At 42.8% G+C, this 16,986-nt stretch overlaps 1 protein-coding gene across 1 annotated transcript in view; it reads left to right on the top strand.

Moving 5' to 3' along the window:
- The window catches only part of Tmcc1 (transmembrane and coiled-coil domain family 1), a 104,372-nt gene that overhangs the window by 80,410 nt on the left and 6,976 nt on the right, over positions 1–16,986 (top strand). Inside the window, exon 2 of the mRNA XM_013010562.1 lies at positions 249–1,183. Coding sequence (XP_012866016.1) covers positions 249–1,183 — 935 coding nt within the window. The remainder of the gene's footprint in view (positions 1–248; positions 1,184–16,986) is intronic.

The raw sequence follows: 16,986 nt of genomic DNA on the forward strand, positions 1-16,986 counted from the left end.
TTTATCTTCCAGGGCTCAGCCTCCTGAGTAGCTAGGATTGCAGTATTACAGTTTGTACTGATCTTTCATCTCATATACTGTATCTATTTTGTATCTAGGAGAAAGCGAGGGCTAATAAAGGACTGGAGGAATACAGGTCAGCCATCTATGCTGAGAATTAGGAGAAGGTAGATTTTCAGTGCATATTAATTCTGGAAAGGTGATCTTCTTTGACTTCTACTAACATCTTCCTCTTGCTTTTATTTTAGATCGAACGGTTGGAAGTAAGCAGCCTCGCTCAGACTTCCAGTGCAGTGGCCTCTAGCACTGATGGCAGCATCCACACAGAGTCTGCGGATGGAATACCAGACCCTCAACGCACAAAGGCTGCCATTGCTCACCTGCAGCAGAAAATTCTAAAGCTTACAGAACAGATCAAGATTGCACAGACAGCCCGGGACGACAATGTTGCTGAGTATTTGAAGCTTGCCAACAGTGCAGACAAGCAGCAGGCTGCCCGCATTAAACAGGTCTTTGAGAAGAAGAACCAGAAATCTGCCCAAACCATTCTCCAGCTACAAAAGAAGCTTGAGCACTACCATCGGAAGCTTCGAGAGGTAGAGCAGAATGGGATCCCCCGGCAGCCAAAGGATGTCTTCAGGGACATGCACCAGGGTCTGAAAGATGTGGGAGCCAAGGTGACGGGCTTCAGTGAAGGTGTGGTGGACAGTGTCAAAGGTGGATTCTCCAGCTTTTCCCAGGCCACCCATTCAGCAGCAGGAGCTGTGGTCTCTAAACCCAGAGAGATCGCCTCGTTAATTCGGAACAAATTTGGCAGTGCAGACAACATCCCTAACCTAAAGGACTCTTTGGAAGAGGGGCAAGTAGATGATGCGGGGAAGGCTTTGGGAGTGATTTCGAACTTTCAGTCAAGCCCAAAATATGGTAGTGAGGAAGATTGTTCTAGTGCTACTTCAGGTTCTGTGGGAGCCAACAGCACCACTGGGGGCATCGGTGTAGGAGCATCCAGCTCCAAAACAAACACCCTAGACATGCAGAGCTCAGGATTTGATGCACTTCTACATGAGATCCAAGAGATCAGGGAGACCCAGGCCAGACTGGAGGAATCCTTTGAGACCCTCAAAGAACATTATCAGAGGGACTATTCCTTAATAATGCAGACCTTACAGGAGGAGCGATATAGGTAAGTTATATGAAATTAAAATCCTGATTATGGAGTATAGAGAAGTCACTTCAAAAGATCTTTATCTTTTTCTAGGTGTCAATGTACTTTAAGTATGACATATAGCATCTACATTTTATTGTTTATCAAACAGCAAAATAGAGGTCATACTCCGGTGAAACATTTTAGACAGGGGATGAAACTTTAACCTCTCCAGTCCTTGATTCCATTTCAAGACTTTCTAAAGTATTCCATTTATGTGTTTAAACTACAGTGGCACAAAATAAGTGAAACCTGTACCCAAACTACACTGAATTCTAATTACCTTAATTCTCAAAACTCTTTAGATAATCAAAGTGTAATGAACCCTGTATATTGGCCTTTAAACAGACTTACCTGCACAGTTGGTACAAAGATTGGATCGGAAATAAATTCAGATGTGTATCTGTTATCTTTACTATGAATTGACACATGTTTGAATGGGAGGAGACTTAAGTATGAAATAGTTTTGTTTTTGTTTTTGTTTTTTTTTGTTGGTCATGGGGCTTGAACTCTGGGCCTGGGCGCTGTCCCTCAGCTCTTCAGCTGAAGACAAGCGCTCTACCACTTGAGCTACAGCACCACTTCTGGTTTTCTAGTGCTTTATTGGAGATAGGAGTCTCATGGTCTTTCCTGCCCAGGCTGGCTTTGAACCGCAATCCCCAGATCTCAGGCTCCTGAGTAGCTAGGATTACAGGCATGAGCCACCGGTGCCAGGCATGAGATAGTTCTATAGCAACTCTCAAAGGACTCAACACTCTTGAGACAGAATCCAAGGAGAAATTGGTCTATTTTAATTTATTATTGGTTTATTCCTCATGTTGAGTGTTGAATCCAAGGCATGTAACCACACACCGTATGGCTAATGTACACCCCCAGCCTTAGTGTTTCATATGCACTACTTAGTATTAGACTGTTCAGCTGTGCTTCAGATATGTGTTCTTCCTCTTACCCTCCCCCATCCCGCTTTTAGGCAGTACTGGTGATGAAACTCAGAACCTCATTCTTAGTGCTATACAACTTGAGCCACATCCCCAATCCTTCCCCCTATTTTTCTTCACATGCAGAGAGACTATCTTCCATGAAATACTTCATTCAGCCAGAGACTAGCTACCTCATTTTGCAGAATAAAGACCAGCTTGCAGGAGCCCTATATCTGCCCAGCAGTTAAGCCTTAAAGGACCAGGATTCTGGTCCTGTCCCAGTTACGAACTAGGGAGAATCTTCTACTGTAATATCGAGGGTTGAACAGTCTTTTGAGGTTTTTATGAGATAGTCTCAGAACCTGAAATAAACTGTTCATGCTTACCAGTTAGCTATGAGGCTAGGAATAGCACAAGTCCCTTTCAAATGTGATAATGCTAGTCAGTAATTACTGCTTTTCTTTATTCTTCTGTCCTTCAAGACTTCAAGGAATAAGAAAAGAGAAGTGAATGTGGAACAGAAAAATTAATTTCTAAAAAATGTTACTATTTTGGGGGCTGGGAAGGTGGCTCAGTGGTAGAGCGCTTGCCTTGCATGCATGAGGCCCTGGGTTCGATTCCTCAGCACCACATAAGCAAAAAGAAAAAAGCCCGAAGTGGCGCTGTGGCTCAAGTGGTAGAGCGCTAGCCTTGAGCTGAAGAGCTGAGGGACAGCGCCCAGGCCCAGAGTTCAGGCCCCACGACCAGACCAAAAAAAAAAGTTACTATTTTTATTTCAGTGTTCTGTGTGTGTGTGCACACACGTGCACATGTTTCTACTGGGGCTTGAACTCAGGACCTAGGAGCTGTGCCTGAGCTGTTTTGCTCAAGGCTAGTGCTCTACCACTTGAGCCACAGCTCTTATTACTGGTTTGTTGGTGATTAACTAGAGATAATCTCAGGGACTTTCCTGCCTGACTGACTTTGAACCATGATTCTAAGACTTCATCCTTTTGAGTAGTTAGGACTATAGGTGTGAGCCACCAGCATCCTGCTTGTGTATTCTTTAACATGATAAATCAGTGTCCAAAACAAAGAAGTTAAATATCCTAAATAGTCAAGTGGTGGGCATGGTGGTACATACCTGTTATCCAGCATTTGGGAGGCTAAAATAAAATAGGAGTTCAAAGTCAACTTTGAACTACATAGCCTGGGCTACACACAGTGAGATTCCATCTCAAACAATATTTTTTTTAATCAAGTAGATCTTTTTATCTAAATCCCAGGCTCCAATTCCCTTTCCCTCATTAACCTTGAAAACCAAGCACACATGAGATTATTGTGACACTTAAGTAAAATCTTTAATGTAAAGTATGTAGCTCAATGCTTGACCTCACAGTGGTTGTCCATTGATGTCAGAGAGAAGCTGCTGCTAATCACACCCCACCACCAAGAAGACCTGAGTGTTGCTTACTCGGTTGTTTTAAAACTATTTAAAAACAACAATATCTGCTTTAATTTTTTTGTTGTTGTTAGCCATGGGGCTTGAACTGGGCCCTGTCCCTGAGCTTTTTTGCTTAAGGCTAGTGCTCCACCACTTTGAGCCACAACACCACTTCAGTTTTCTGGTGGTTAGTTGGAGATAAAAGTCTCATGGACTTTTTTGCCCAGGCTGTCTTTGAACCTCAGATCTCAGCCTCCTGAGTAACTAAGATTACAGGCATGAGCCACTGCTGCCCAACTGATGTTTATTTTAAATGGAAAACAAAACATTCCAGTTTTTCAATTCCTCTAGAGCTTAAAATTAACATGTCGTCTTCAAATAAGATGTAGGTCAATATAAGAAAATCAGAGAGGGAAAACCACATCTCCCAAGCCTACCTTTTAATCCACTTAGTATTAGTCTGAGAGAACACAGAACTTTAGTTCCTTATTATCACCTTAGAGGAATCTGGCCAAGCCTCTGAGAGGTGTTGAATAGTGCTTTTTTTTCCATTGCACTACAGGTTTTCTGCAGTATAAGGACTGGTTCTATGAAATGAAAAGAAACTAAAGGAAACTTGAGTTTTGTAAGAAGAGAAGAGAAGAAAATCGGGGGGGGGGCAATAATATATAATCTGATATATTTGTAATCCCACTTCACTCTTAGAATGGTGTCTCCTTAAAATCCAGTCTTGAAAGGAAGCCTTTTTTCCCCTCTAGGAAATAGAGTGAAACAATCACAGTTATTTCACTTGATTCTTGCCTCCCACTCCCACCCACTCTCCTCACCCCCGCCGGACTTGGCCTCAAGCTTGCAAAGCAAGTGCTTTCCCATTTGAGCCCATGCCCACAGTCCCTTACTCAGTTATTTCTGTACCAATAATCTCCTATAAGGAGTAAAGAGATGTGCTTTTCCATTATATGTCTTTGCACAGTAAATATATTTGTCTAACATTAGCCATTTTTGAGCAGTTTCACATAAGTGAGGGTTTTTTCCCCACAACTGAAGCTATTCTAAGAGCTAAAACTTCATATTTTAAGCTTTTTTTGTTGAGAATTTGTAATCTGCCTTTTAACAAAATATGCTGAACCCATCTTAATGGGAATAGCTTAGTTAGTGTTCTAGCATATAATGAAACTCAAGCTAGTAAGACCATGTATTTATGTATCTGCCCCTACAGAAAATGGACTTAGACTATTTTAGCCCATTTGTCTGCTGTAAGTTTGTTTTTTCTCCTTTCTGTATTTCCTCTACACTGTTAGTGAGCTGCCTGCAGCAGTCTTTTTTTGCTCTGTGCCATAGCACAATTCAGATCTTGGGCATTGTAGCTATTTCTACTGTATCAAACTTTGCTTTTTATATAGGAAGTAAGGCTAGTGGACTCTTTTTCTTTTTTTTTTTTTGGTCAGTCCTGGGCTTGAACTCGGGGCCTGGGCACTGTCCCTGAGCTTCTTTTGCTGAAGGCTAACACTCTACTATTTAAGCCACAGCACCACTCCCAGCTTTTTCTGTTTATGTGGTACTGAGGAATGAAACCCAGGGCCTCACGCATGCTAAGTAAGGACTCTACCACTAAGCCACATTCCCAGCCTACTAGTGGACTCTTGAATGACCAAGAACTGCTCTAGGTGTTTTGCTTTGATTTTCTTTCTTTTACAAAAATTTTCTGGGGGCTGGGAAGGTGGCTCAGTGGTAGAGTGCTTGTCTTGCAGACACGAGGCCCTGGGTTTAATTCCTTAGGACCACATAAGCAGAAAAGGCTGGAAGTGGTGCTGTGGCTCAAGTGATAGAACACTAGCCTTGAGCTGAAGAGCTGAGGCCAGGCCCAGAGTTAAGGCCCCACGACTGCCCACCCCCCAAAAAAAAAAATCTGTGCTTTAGTTTATTTTTCTAGTATCTGCGTTAGGAAGGAGACCATACAGTGTTGCTAGTTACATGATGTTATCATTAATAGAATCTACTAAATTGCTGTGGTGTGTACATGCTATACACTTTACATGCATTTTGCCAAGCTTCACAGTAACCCTTCAAGAAGCTTATTTTATAACGTTTTATAGACAAGGAAATTGGAGATTTTTAAGTTTGCCTGAGATTACTTAGTAGAAGTATTAAAGCAAGGATTCAATCCCAGTTTTATTAGACTGGGATTAGACTTCAAGTTGTGCTTTTTACACCAGAACAAATTGATTTCCAAGTTGAAACCTGAATCCTATGTGGTTGAAAGATTAGTCTAGTTCTAAGAATCAGTAATTGCATTGACAGTGGTATTGGGCCTTTCCTAGATCAGAGAGAGAGAGAGAGTGTATGTACTAAAAGTTGAATCCTTGTCTTTAGCCTATTTTACAAAACTTTGAATGTGCAAGCTAGTGCAACAGTATGGGCAGTTTGTGCACTTAAACCTTCACATGATCATTATTTCCTCTTTCAAAGTCCTTTCTCAATAACACCACTATCTTTCTTTTTTTTTTTTTTTTTTTCCTGTTGTTTTTTGTGGGGGAATCCAGTCGTGGGGCCTGAACTCTGGGCCTGGCTGCTGTCCCTCAGCTCTTCACCTCAAGGCTAGCGCTCTACAACTTGAGCCACAGCGCCACTTCCCGCTTTTTTTTTTTTTCTGCTTATGTGGTGCTGAGGATTCGAACCCAGGGGGCCTCATGCATGCAAGGCAAGCGCTCTACCACTGAGCCACCTTCCCACCCCCAACACCACTTTCTTAATATGCTTCCTTTGCTCTCTACCCTAGTAAGTAGTGCTAGGCAAGATGATTGCCCAAGACATCTGCTTCACTCTAGAATGATCAGAAGCACTCTTGTCACCTGTGGCTTAGTCTCTGGTTTTACCACTTAATTGTGCTATGACTGTCAGTATTCAACACCTGCTCCCACATACTCTGGAAGCTCTGGAGCAGAGTATGGATCTAGGCTCCACTTCACCCTTTTGCTTAGAGCTAAGTGATCAGTCATTGAGCTAAGTGATCAGTCTGAGTGAAATGATGTATTTGGAAGGATAGGAAACAAGGTGTAGACATTTTTTAATGATTGGATCTGCTGATGTCAGATTATTCTTGCCCATTAAAATGTTAGTTTGTAAATGGCAGCCGGGTTCAGCAGAAGTAGAAGGACCCGTGTATGTCTAGTCTAAACTCAGTTCAAGTTGAGTACACTGAACCCCAGAAATATAAGGTGGCTTTTGCTAGGCTGCATAATAAAACCATCTCACATATTCCATATCTCATATATTTAATGTGTTGCCAAAGACTAAGTCCCATTCCCAAAGTGAGTATAATGCCTAGTACACTGCTGAAGGAAGTTCAGCTGTGGCAGTTGCATTGAGAATAGGAGCTGAGAAAACCTTAAATCAATAATTTTACTGGTTTCTTTTATGGTTCTTCCTTAGAGACTCTGTGGTTACTGCTGAATAAAACCATGGTATGTAGTGCAGGCAAGACCTTGGTGTCCATGAGCAGTAAGGCCATTTTGAAAGCTTCTATTTTAAGGGGATTGTTGTCCTTTAGAAATCAATTTCAGAGAATGTTTGTATTAAGTCCAGAGTTACTTTAAATCTCACTGAGTCACAAGAACAAAAATAAAGGAGGCAGTCACCATGAGCAGTCATCACATGCACAGAACAGTTAGTAACTAAGCTGACCCAGTTAAGCACCAGGGTATTAGAGTCCTAACTAAGCAAATAGTTGCTTAAAACATAATTTTACTGTCATGGGACGTAAGTCAGGGATAAACTCAGAAATAGTTATTTTATTTTATTTTATTTGTTGGTTGTGGGGCTTGAACTCTGGGCCTGGGCACTGCCCCTCAGCTCTTCAGCTCAATGCTAGCAGTCTACCACTTGAGCCACAGCACCACTTCCGGTTTTCTTGTGGTTTATTGGAGTCTCATGGAACTTTCCTGCGCAGGCTGGCTTTGAACTGTGATCCTCAGATCTCAGCTTCCTAAGTAACTAGAATTACAGGCATGAGCCACCAGGGCCGGCGTTTTGTTTTTGTTTTTTCCAGGTTTTTGAGACAGGGTCTTGCTAAGAAACTCAAGTTGCCCTGGGTTTTGCTGTGTAGCCCATATTGGCTTCAAACTCATGATCCTCCTGCCTCAGCCTGCCAAGAGCTGGAATTATAAGCATTTACTACCGTACTCATTACCCTTAAAGTTCTGAAGGGATTAATACTGTGCTTCTTCCCTTCTCAACTAAGTTGCTTGTTGCCTCTTTTTAAGATTCCCAACAAAATGAGGTAACAGAAAGCAAACAGAAAAACATCTGCTTTCTCCAGTGCAGCCAGAAATCTCATGCTGTCACCCCATGTCCTATCCTCTACCTCAGCTGTTTGTCTGTACTCTGGTCACACACTAGCAAACGACCTCAGGTCTCCAGTATGCACTTGGGAAATAGTACTGTGTTTGCTTCTACTGATGTCAGTCTTGGGACCCAGCTCTTCCTGTCTTGCTCAGTACCGGCCCTGCAGGGTTCATCAGGCATCTTGCTCTAGTGACCTGTTGCCTAATTAAGGAAGCACCAGAGGCTCTCTCAGATGACTCCAACTTTTGAGTCACACCCAAAAAGTGATGCTTTAGACTGAAGAGTTCCCAGCTCTGTGCTCACCCAGTTTGTCATCCATCAGGAATTTAACCCAGAAGGACCCTTGGCTTACCTTTGATGATAGAGGAAGATGAATATTACATTGACCAATCCAGTGACAGATCATTGGTCATTTATTAATTGCTCACCTACAACAACATCTGGATGTGTTTAATATTTTGTTAGATACATCAAGTTTTATTTCCGGTGAGAGATGAACTATCCAAATATAACATACCCTGCTTTTTTACAAGAAATAGCCATAGTTAGGGGTTTGGTTCAAGTGGAAGATTACCTGCCTTGCTATAATGACAAGGCCCTGGGTTCAAATTCCAGTACTGCCCTCCCCCATGAAAGACAGTCAAGACAGAAAGGTAACTAGGTGGCTGAGGGCAAATAGGGTTGAACTAGCTTATGTGTATGAAAACAATGATGAAACTTAAATTGCTTTAAGAAGGGAAGATGAGGGAGAAAGATGGAGGGAAGAGTTTGATGCGGGGTATATTGTACGTGTGGAAACATCACAGTGAACCCCACCTTGTGCAATTACCATATGCTAATAAAAAGTCTTGAAAAAGCTTAAAATGTTAACGCTCTCTCTGCTAACAGTTAAACTCAAGCCATGTTTAAATGCCTTGTGTCCCTTTGGGTTATAAAGAAAGAAGACCTTTGAGTAAAAATTCTCAAAAAGTGGTTATTACCTCATGACAACTTTGTTATTTCATGGCGTTGCATGAAAGTTTAAGTCCACCAAAATTATATAAAGTACTTTTATAAAGTAAAATTATATAATTGTATTCCTTCCTGCCTATCTAGAAAACTAGCTAGCGTCCTGTGAAGGAGTTAAAAGCCCTTAAAGGAGCTAGGTGCTGGTAGCTCACACCTGTAATCCTAGCTATTAAGGAGGCTGAGATCTGAGGATCGTGGTTCAAAGCCAACCCAGACAGGAAAGACCATGAGACTCTTTTTTGTTTTTTTTTTTTTTTTTTTGTCGGGGGGCCTGAACTCTAGGCCTGGACGCTGTACCTCAACTCTTCAGCTCAAGGCTAGCGCTCTACCACCTGAGCCACAACACCCCTTCCGACTTTTTCTGCTTATGTGATGCTGAGGAATCCAACCCAGGGCCTCCTGCATCAAGGCAAGCACTCTACCACTGAACCACCTTCCTTCAGCCCGACCATGAGACTCATCTCCAAGAAACCACCCGAAAACCAGAAATGATGCTGTGGCTCAAGTGGTAGAGTGCTAGCCTTGACCTGAAGAGCTGAGAGACAGCATCCAGGCCCAGAGTTCAAGCCCCATGACCGCCTCGCTAGATCTGTGGTGGCAGGATTGAGATGCCTTGTACTCTACCCAAGACTCAAACATTCCACAGGGTTTCAAAAGACAGCTGCTGGTGCCCACGGTGTAGAACCCCAGGCGTTGGAGCTTTCAAAGCTGAGACAATAGCATCTGGGCCCTGAGTTCAAGCACTAACCCCACCACACACACACATTAAAAACAAAAAAACAAAAAAAAATTATGAGAAAGGACCAGGCAGAGAAAAGAGAGTATGTGACAGGCAAAGGTAGCAGCCAATGAGCCAAAATAAAAACCTCATGCAGAACCTAGAATAGGGAAAAAAGGAGTTCTTGATTTTTAAAAACTTACATCTGTGAAGATGGAAGTGTTCTGTCTATGAATTCCCTAGGGTACCTCGTTACTCCATTTTGGAATTGAGACGGGAAGTAAAGCAGGCAAAAGATCACAATGGTAGTAGTAAAAGTATGAAGTATCAGTAGGAACCACAACATTGTTTTCTTCCCTTTGTTCAAATTTTTCATGTGATTAATTGTACAGACGAAAAAATACAACTAAAAGCAAGAAGACATGGTAGCATTTCTGGGCCTCCTCTTTCTTGTTTAGGAAATTGACGTGCCTCCTGAGGAGAAGGAAGGAGAGGGTGTTTGTAGGTTATATCTCCATAAATCTGCGTTCCTCAGAGGCAGACGCTACACATGAAAGGGTTGTTATAGCTGGTGTCAGTGTTTTGATGTTTTGATGCTTATGGTGATTAGATTGAACCCTAAATTCTGCCCCCACATTCACTCCTTCCAAAAAAGCAGCACCTCATTTTTCCTGGGCACTGTGTGTCAGAGCAGAAGGTCACATGTAGTCACATCCCTGAGGCTGGTGGCGCTGAAAGTGTCAGTACCAAGTGTGATCAGGTGACAGGTGGTGTGGTAGTGAAAAGACTTCGAGTCTGAGTGAACAAATTAGGGAAAATGCTTTTGTAATGATAGGCTAGTGAAATTCTTTGAAGGTACTGAGGCCAACCCAGAAGACCTGCATTCCAAGACATGAAGGACGTTTTGCCAAAACGCGTTGTGTAAGATTGCACAAAGCCTCAAATGTCACAGCTCTGTCTCCTCCCTGGTGTTTCCTGTAGATCAGAGGTACAGACTATGTAACCCACACACGATTGTTTGTATTCGGTCCATAGAATTTTAGCTACACAGTAACAGTGTAACTTTTCTGTTCTTTCAGAAAGTCCTCATTTTCCAGGTAATTCTTATGATTTGAAGAGGGAAACAAATGCTAGTTAGTTCATAGTTGTTAACGGGCTGTGTCAGCTATACTTTATTGGGTCTTGCTTTACCCTTGAGTTGTGCAGCTTTGCCTATTCCCTGTTTGTCTCTTTCATCTGCTGGGAAGTGGAGCTCATTCTGCTTACCCCAAATGCTACTTCAGCGTTTAACTACTTGCTAATAAGGTGCTGAGTCTCTAGGAAGATTAGTCCTGTCCTCTCATTTAGTGAACCCCTCAAGCTTGAAGAGATTTTGTGTTCTCCCATGTAATCCCAAGTATACTAGTCAACATCTCTGGTGGAGTTTTTATTTTCTACAAAGGCATGGAGAGGATTTGCTGTTTCTGGAGAATTTCAAAGATCAGATAAAATTGGGTTGAGACACATACACAAAACATGCCTCCTACCTCATCAGTGAGGTAGTTTTATTGATACAAAGGTAAGCTAGGAATGGACCAGTGAATGGAACTGAAGTATGTGGCAGATTTGAGCTAGAGAAATGGTAGAAAACGGATGCAGGCCATCCTGGTTGGAATGATGAGGAGGAAAGAGACTGGCAGCACCTAGGTTTGACTCCGGCAGAGAGAGAGAGAGAGTATCCAGTACATTCATTAGTGTGATGTCACAGGAGAAAAGCCATACATAAACTAGAAAAAGTGAATATTCAGAATAGGTAAAATTTGGAACATGGAGATAAATGTAGAGGTAAAAGTATAGAGAAAAAAATCAAAAGTGGGAACCATGAACAGTAAAGCCTTGAAATCACCTAACAGTCAACAAGCAGTCTCTTGGATCTACTTCAGGAGGTCTCGTTGCAGGGAGAACTAGGAAGACCACACGAGAGCAGGGAAACCAAATGCGTGCTTGCGATAGCTCTCATAGAGCTCCTCTTCAAGGCCAAGCATGTGGTGTCTGTCTTGTCTCATCTAATGTTCACAGTGACCCCAACAGCAGGTCACCCACACCACCAGTGAGTTTGCAGAGCTAGGATTTGAATCTAAAACCTGGACAGAGCAGCTTTATCTACTGGTACAAACTACATAAGACAAACATTCCTAGCAGTGGAAGTGGCGCTGTGGCTCAAGTGATAGAGCACTTGCCTTGAGCTGAAGAGCTGAGGACAGTGCCCAGGCCCAGCTGTGGCTCAAGTGGTAGAGCACTTGCCTTGAGCTGAAGAGCTGAGGACAGTGCCCAGGCCCAGAGTTCAAGCCCCATGACCAAAAAAAAAAAAATTCCTAGCAGAGCATTGATGGCTCACACCTATAATCCTAGCTGAGATCTGAGGCTGAGATCTGAGGATCACAGTTCAAAGCCAGCCTGGGCAGGAAAATCCATGAGACTCTTATCTCCAATTAACCACCAGAAAACCAGAAGTGGTGCTGTGGCTCAAAGTGGTAGTGTGCTAGCCCTGAGCAGAAGAGCTCAGTGACAGCGCCTAGGCCAGGATGAACCAAATCTAATGTGAAAATGGCCTTTGACTCTTTCAATGAACATTGGCATCAGGGTGTCAGTATCTTGTACCTGTAATCCTAGTTACTCATGAGGCTGGGATGGAGGATCAAGGTCAAAGCTAGTCAGGAAAGAAAAGTCCATGCACTCCCTCTCCAATTAGCCAGCAAAAAGCCTGGCTGGAGGCATGGCTCAAGTGGTAGAGGTACCAGTTATGAACCAGACGGTTGAATAAGCATATGCAAGGCACTGAATTCAGCACTGGTACCAGCAATAATAAGAATAATTATAAGCATTGACTTAAAATAGGCTTGAGGAGTGTTAGAAATAAGAGCTGAGGAGTTTTGCAAGTATCCTGATTCTTTGGAGACACTTGCTCATCTCCATGACCTCTGACACCAGAATTGGACAGCAGGAAAGTAGTTCCTTAATTGCCTCCAAAGATCTAATCCTTGATAAAGTCTTGACTATATTGACATCTGTCAAGTCCATCTTGAGTTCACTTATAGACATGGCTTCAGCTTTCTTGCCACATGATGCCTTCCGTACTGTTTTTTTCCACCCTGGGCTTGGACACAGGGTCGAGACAGGGAATGTCAGGGCTAAGTCAGAGATCCCAGGCGGCTATCAGAGCATACCCCAGGCCTCTGCCCTGGGAACCATGCTTGCTGGACCAACATACATTTTCATATCAGGTGAAAAAAATGAGTCCGAAGAGCCTCCATGCCTAAGGCAGCCTATTTGTAGTTTGCCAAAGGCTCTGGAGTTTCATACATGTAGAAAAATAAAATTGCATTTCATTTGTGTTTCCTATCCCAATATTCCCTAAGTATCCATCAGCTGAAGGGGAGACAAATAAAGTAAATAGACACTTGTCCCAAGTAGTGAGTGATATAAATTTAGGATACAAAGTGTGGTAGAAACTTTACTTGTGAATGGCCAAGATGATTTGTTGTACAGTGAACTCACACACATTTCAGTTCATTCAATTTTTGGCCAATGTGAATAATGTTGCTGGGAACATTCTGTAGTAGTCTTCATGTGGAACTGAGTTTCTGTTTCTCTTCAGTGTGCATGCACCTGGAGTGGAATTGGGAGGCTGTCAGGTAACAGTGCATAACTTTGTGAGGAACTACCAAACCATTTTCCCCAGCAGTCTTACCATTTCATTTCTCACCAGCAGAACGTAAGGAAAGATCCAACCATGTCCTCATCTTTGCTGACACTTGGTATTATCTCTCAGCACAGATCCCCAATCTTTTCATTGTGCCCTTCTCTTCCTCTAGCTCTAACCATCATGCTAGTGGAGTGTTCCCATCCCTTTTAGTGGTTGTGTGACATAGACCACTGTTAAACTGACTCAGATTCCTCGGTTTTAAAGGGAGTTAGTTGCTCTGGGGTTCTTGACTAGTTTCAAGATGGCATCACAGTGCAAAGTTTAAGAATTTCAATTTTTAAAGTCAAACCTGGGTTCAAATCAAAACCTGGGTTCCCCTGCTGGGTGCCTTTGGGAAGTACCTTTGAAACTAAGTTTTACTTTTTTTAATCTTTGAAAAATTTGTTCTAGTAATATATGTGAGCCACATTTTATATCAAATTAGATCTTTGACATGTGGTCCCAAAGGATGGGGTGGTCACCTGTAGAACACAATGCCAGAGGGTGTCTATTCTGGCAGATGCCCTCCCTTTGCTTAGGAGCATTTGTTCCCAGACAACCTTTCTCTTAGTTTACAAGGGACCCACACTTCATTCTCTTAATGGTTTTGTTTTTGGCACTGGGGATGGAACCCAGGACCACTCTGAGCACAGTCTCTACCACTGAGCTAGACCCCAGAAAGGCCTCAACTCATAACACTACAAGACATATGGCTAAGTATAGGCAGCTCAGGTGGCTCAAGGGTAAGCACCTGACTACTACATGTGAGGCCCTGGCTTCCATCCTCACCACCATACACAGGGCCCGGTATATTAACATAATCTTAGAGGACATTTGGCAAACTTAAAATTGGGTAGAAATGTATTCCAAAAATGGCATCTGTTTCTGAGCATATTCCCTGGTCCAAGAATATCAGCCTGGTTCCTAATCAAAGGCAATATCAATGTCGCTGCTCTGTTGCCTTGATAATAATTGACAGTTCCAGCAGCGGGAAGCAGGACGGGGGGAGAGTCAGAGAAAGTTACGGGTAAAGGAGAACCAAGTAAGATTTAGCAGCATGGTATGAAGGAGTCAACTATGACTTCTGTGTTTGTAAATTGTTGTAGAGAAGAATGGAATGTAGGTTATAACTGCTGATTATTATTCAATTAAAAGGAGAATGTTGATGCTACAGCATAAAAATTACCCTCAACAGAGAAATTTTTGTATTTCTTAAATGTTTGCATATTCTGCTGGTGTCCTTAAAAAGTCTGTCTGGTCAGCCAGGCATGGTAGCATATAACTGCAGTCCCAGTCCTCAGGAGACTGAGGCAGCAGATTGAGAGGCCAGGGCCAGCCTAGGCTACTAGTAATGAGAACTTGTCAAAAAAATGGTTGGTTGGTTTTTGCTGATAGTTGGGGCTTGAACTCAGAGTCCTGTGCTTGGCTTTTTTGTTCACTTGAGCCATACCTCTCCTTCCAGCTTTTTGCTGGTTATTTGGAAATAAGGATCTCTCAGATTTGTCTGACTCCAAACCAGTTTTCTCAGATCTCAGCTCCTGAGTAGCTAGGATTATAGGCATGAGCTACCAGCCCACCAGAAAGGGGGGAAATAAATTTTAAATTTGTATACTGCAGATATGGTTTGAAAAACAAAACAGGACAATTGTGGATGTAGCTCAGAAGTAGAGCATTTGCCTAACATGTTTAAGGCACTGGGTTCAGTCCCCAGCACCATAAACAAAGCAAAAAAAAGCACATAAACATGAGGAAAGAAAAGGGGCTAGTTTTAAATGTTTGAGTTTGTCCTGGCCCCCATTCTCTTCCTTTCCCTCCCTTCCCTTCCTCCCTCCCTTTTCTCCCTTCCCTCCCTTCTCTCCCTTCCCTCCCTCCCTTCCTACCTTCCTCCCTCCCTCCCTCCCCTCCTTCTTCCCTTCCTTCCTCCCTCCTTCCTCCCTTCCTTCCCTCCCTCCCTCCCTTGCTCCTTTCCTCCCTCCCTTCTTCCTTCTTGCCTCCCACTTCCCTCCCACCCCCTGTAAGTATGCCTCATTATGCTTTCCTTTGGTGTGTATGTGTAAGTAAGTGATGTTGGAGATCAAACCCAGAGCTTCACACATTAAAAACTGAAGTATTCAGCCATTTGCTTGTTTTGCTGGTGGGAGAGGGTTGAACTATAGGCCTTGTGCTTGCTTAGTTTTCCTGTTCACACTTGGCACTCTAGCACTTGAGCCACAACTCCAAGTTGGCTTAGGTGAATAACACTGATTATACTGACAACAGTATAAATAAGTTATAAATGTAATATATATAATTATACTGAAGCCGGGTGCTGGTGGCTCACACCCGTAATCCTAGCTACTCAGGAGGCTGAGATCTGAGAATTGTGGCTCAAAGCCAGCTCGGACAGGAAAGGCTATGAGATTCTTCTCTCCAATAAACCACCAGGAAACCGGAAGTAACACTCTGGCTCAATTGGTATAGCTCTTGCCAAGAGCTGAGGGACAGCGCCCAGGCCCAGAGTTCAAGCCCCACGACCAACCAAAAAAAAAAAAAAAATTATACTGAACAGTATAAAATAAGTGGATAATTCACCAGAAACTAATTTCTACATATTAATTTTAATTACTTTGAAACAACAAAATTTAGTAACAAATATTTAACAAGCATTATGATTGCTAAACTTTGAAATCAGCATTACTTATATACGATCAGCTATACAAAACTCATCAGTTTTTCTTTTGACAAGTAACAGTAGAAGTTCCTAAGAATGAGAGAAACTATGAATTAAAGTTCTTACTTGCTAAGCTAGTACCAGTAATTCCCATCTTCAAACTCCCCAAGTAGATGAAGGAAGATGGGGTAAAGCAAGGCTGTTGAAAGCAGAAGAGAGATCTGAACTTGTGGACCTGATTCTGCTCTGAGGCAACACCTAGCATCTAGCAAAGAAGTAATGACTGAGGCCAAACAAGCACAGTAGCTCTGGGTCAGGAGGTCAAGAGCCTTCCACAGCAACTGGGTGTATTGCTGTATCCAGAACTCAGTGCTGGGGAGGGTCTCAGGAACTAGGAGGTTTCTTCTTGGTTTCTAAGTCCTTTTTCATCTCTCAACTTTCTTAGCCAGGTTTGGTATATCATAGTTCTGTGGCAGATACATTCCAGCCATGTTGCCCAAAGCCAACCCAAGCGGGAACATGATGGAGCATGATGTCAGCAGAGAGGGGCGGGAGGGAGTGAGGGCTTTGCTTTCCTTCCGGGTTGGCTTTTACTGGTATTTTGGAAATGAAATGTGACTTTGAACTGAGATCCTCCAATTCTCAGCCTCTTGCGTAGCTAGGATTACAGACATGATCCTAGCCATCAGCACCCAGCTTTGTTTTGTAACTGGGTGTAACCCAGGACCTCCTAGTCTTCCTGTATGTGTCACCACACCCTGCTCCTGGCTTTACTGTTGTATTCTTAATAAGAAATCTCCCGAGGCTCACGTGAGGCTCATGTGTGCCCTCCTCGTGGTTGTCCTCCGACTGACAGGGACAATTACGTTCAAGTCACCAGAAGATGGAGATACATTGCTACTTCTTTTCCTTCTTCCCCATTTCTAACAGGTTTAACGTGTAGTCTTCAACCTTTTTCCTGCCTCATTTCTTCAGTTGGTTTCAAGAACTAAAAA

This window comes from Dipodomys ordii, unplaced genomic scaffold (assembly GCF_000151885.1).
Source record: "Dipodomys ordii isolate 6190 unplaced genomic scaffold, Dord_2.0 Scaffold12, whole genome shotgun sequence".
NCBI lineage: Eukaryota > Metazoa > Chordata > Mammalia > Rodentia > Heteromyidae > Dipodomys > Dipodomys ordii.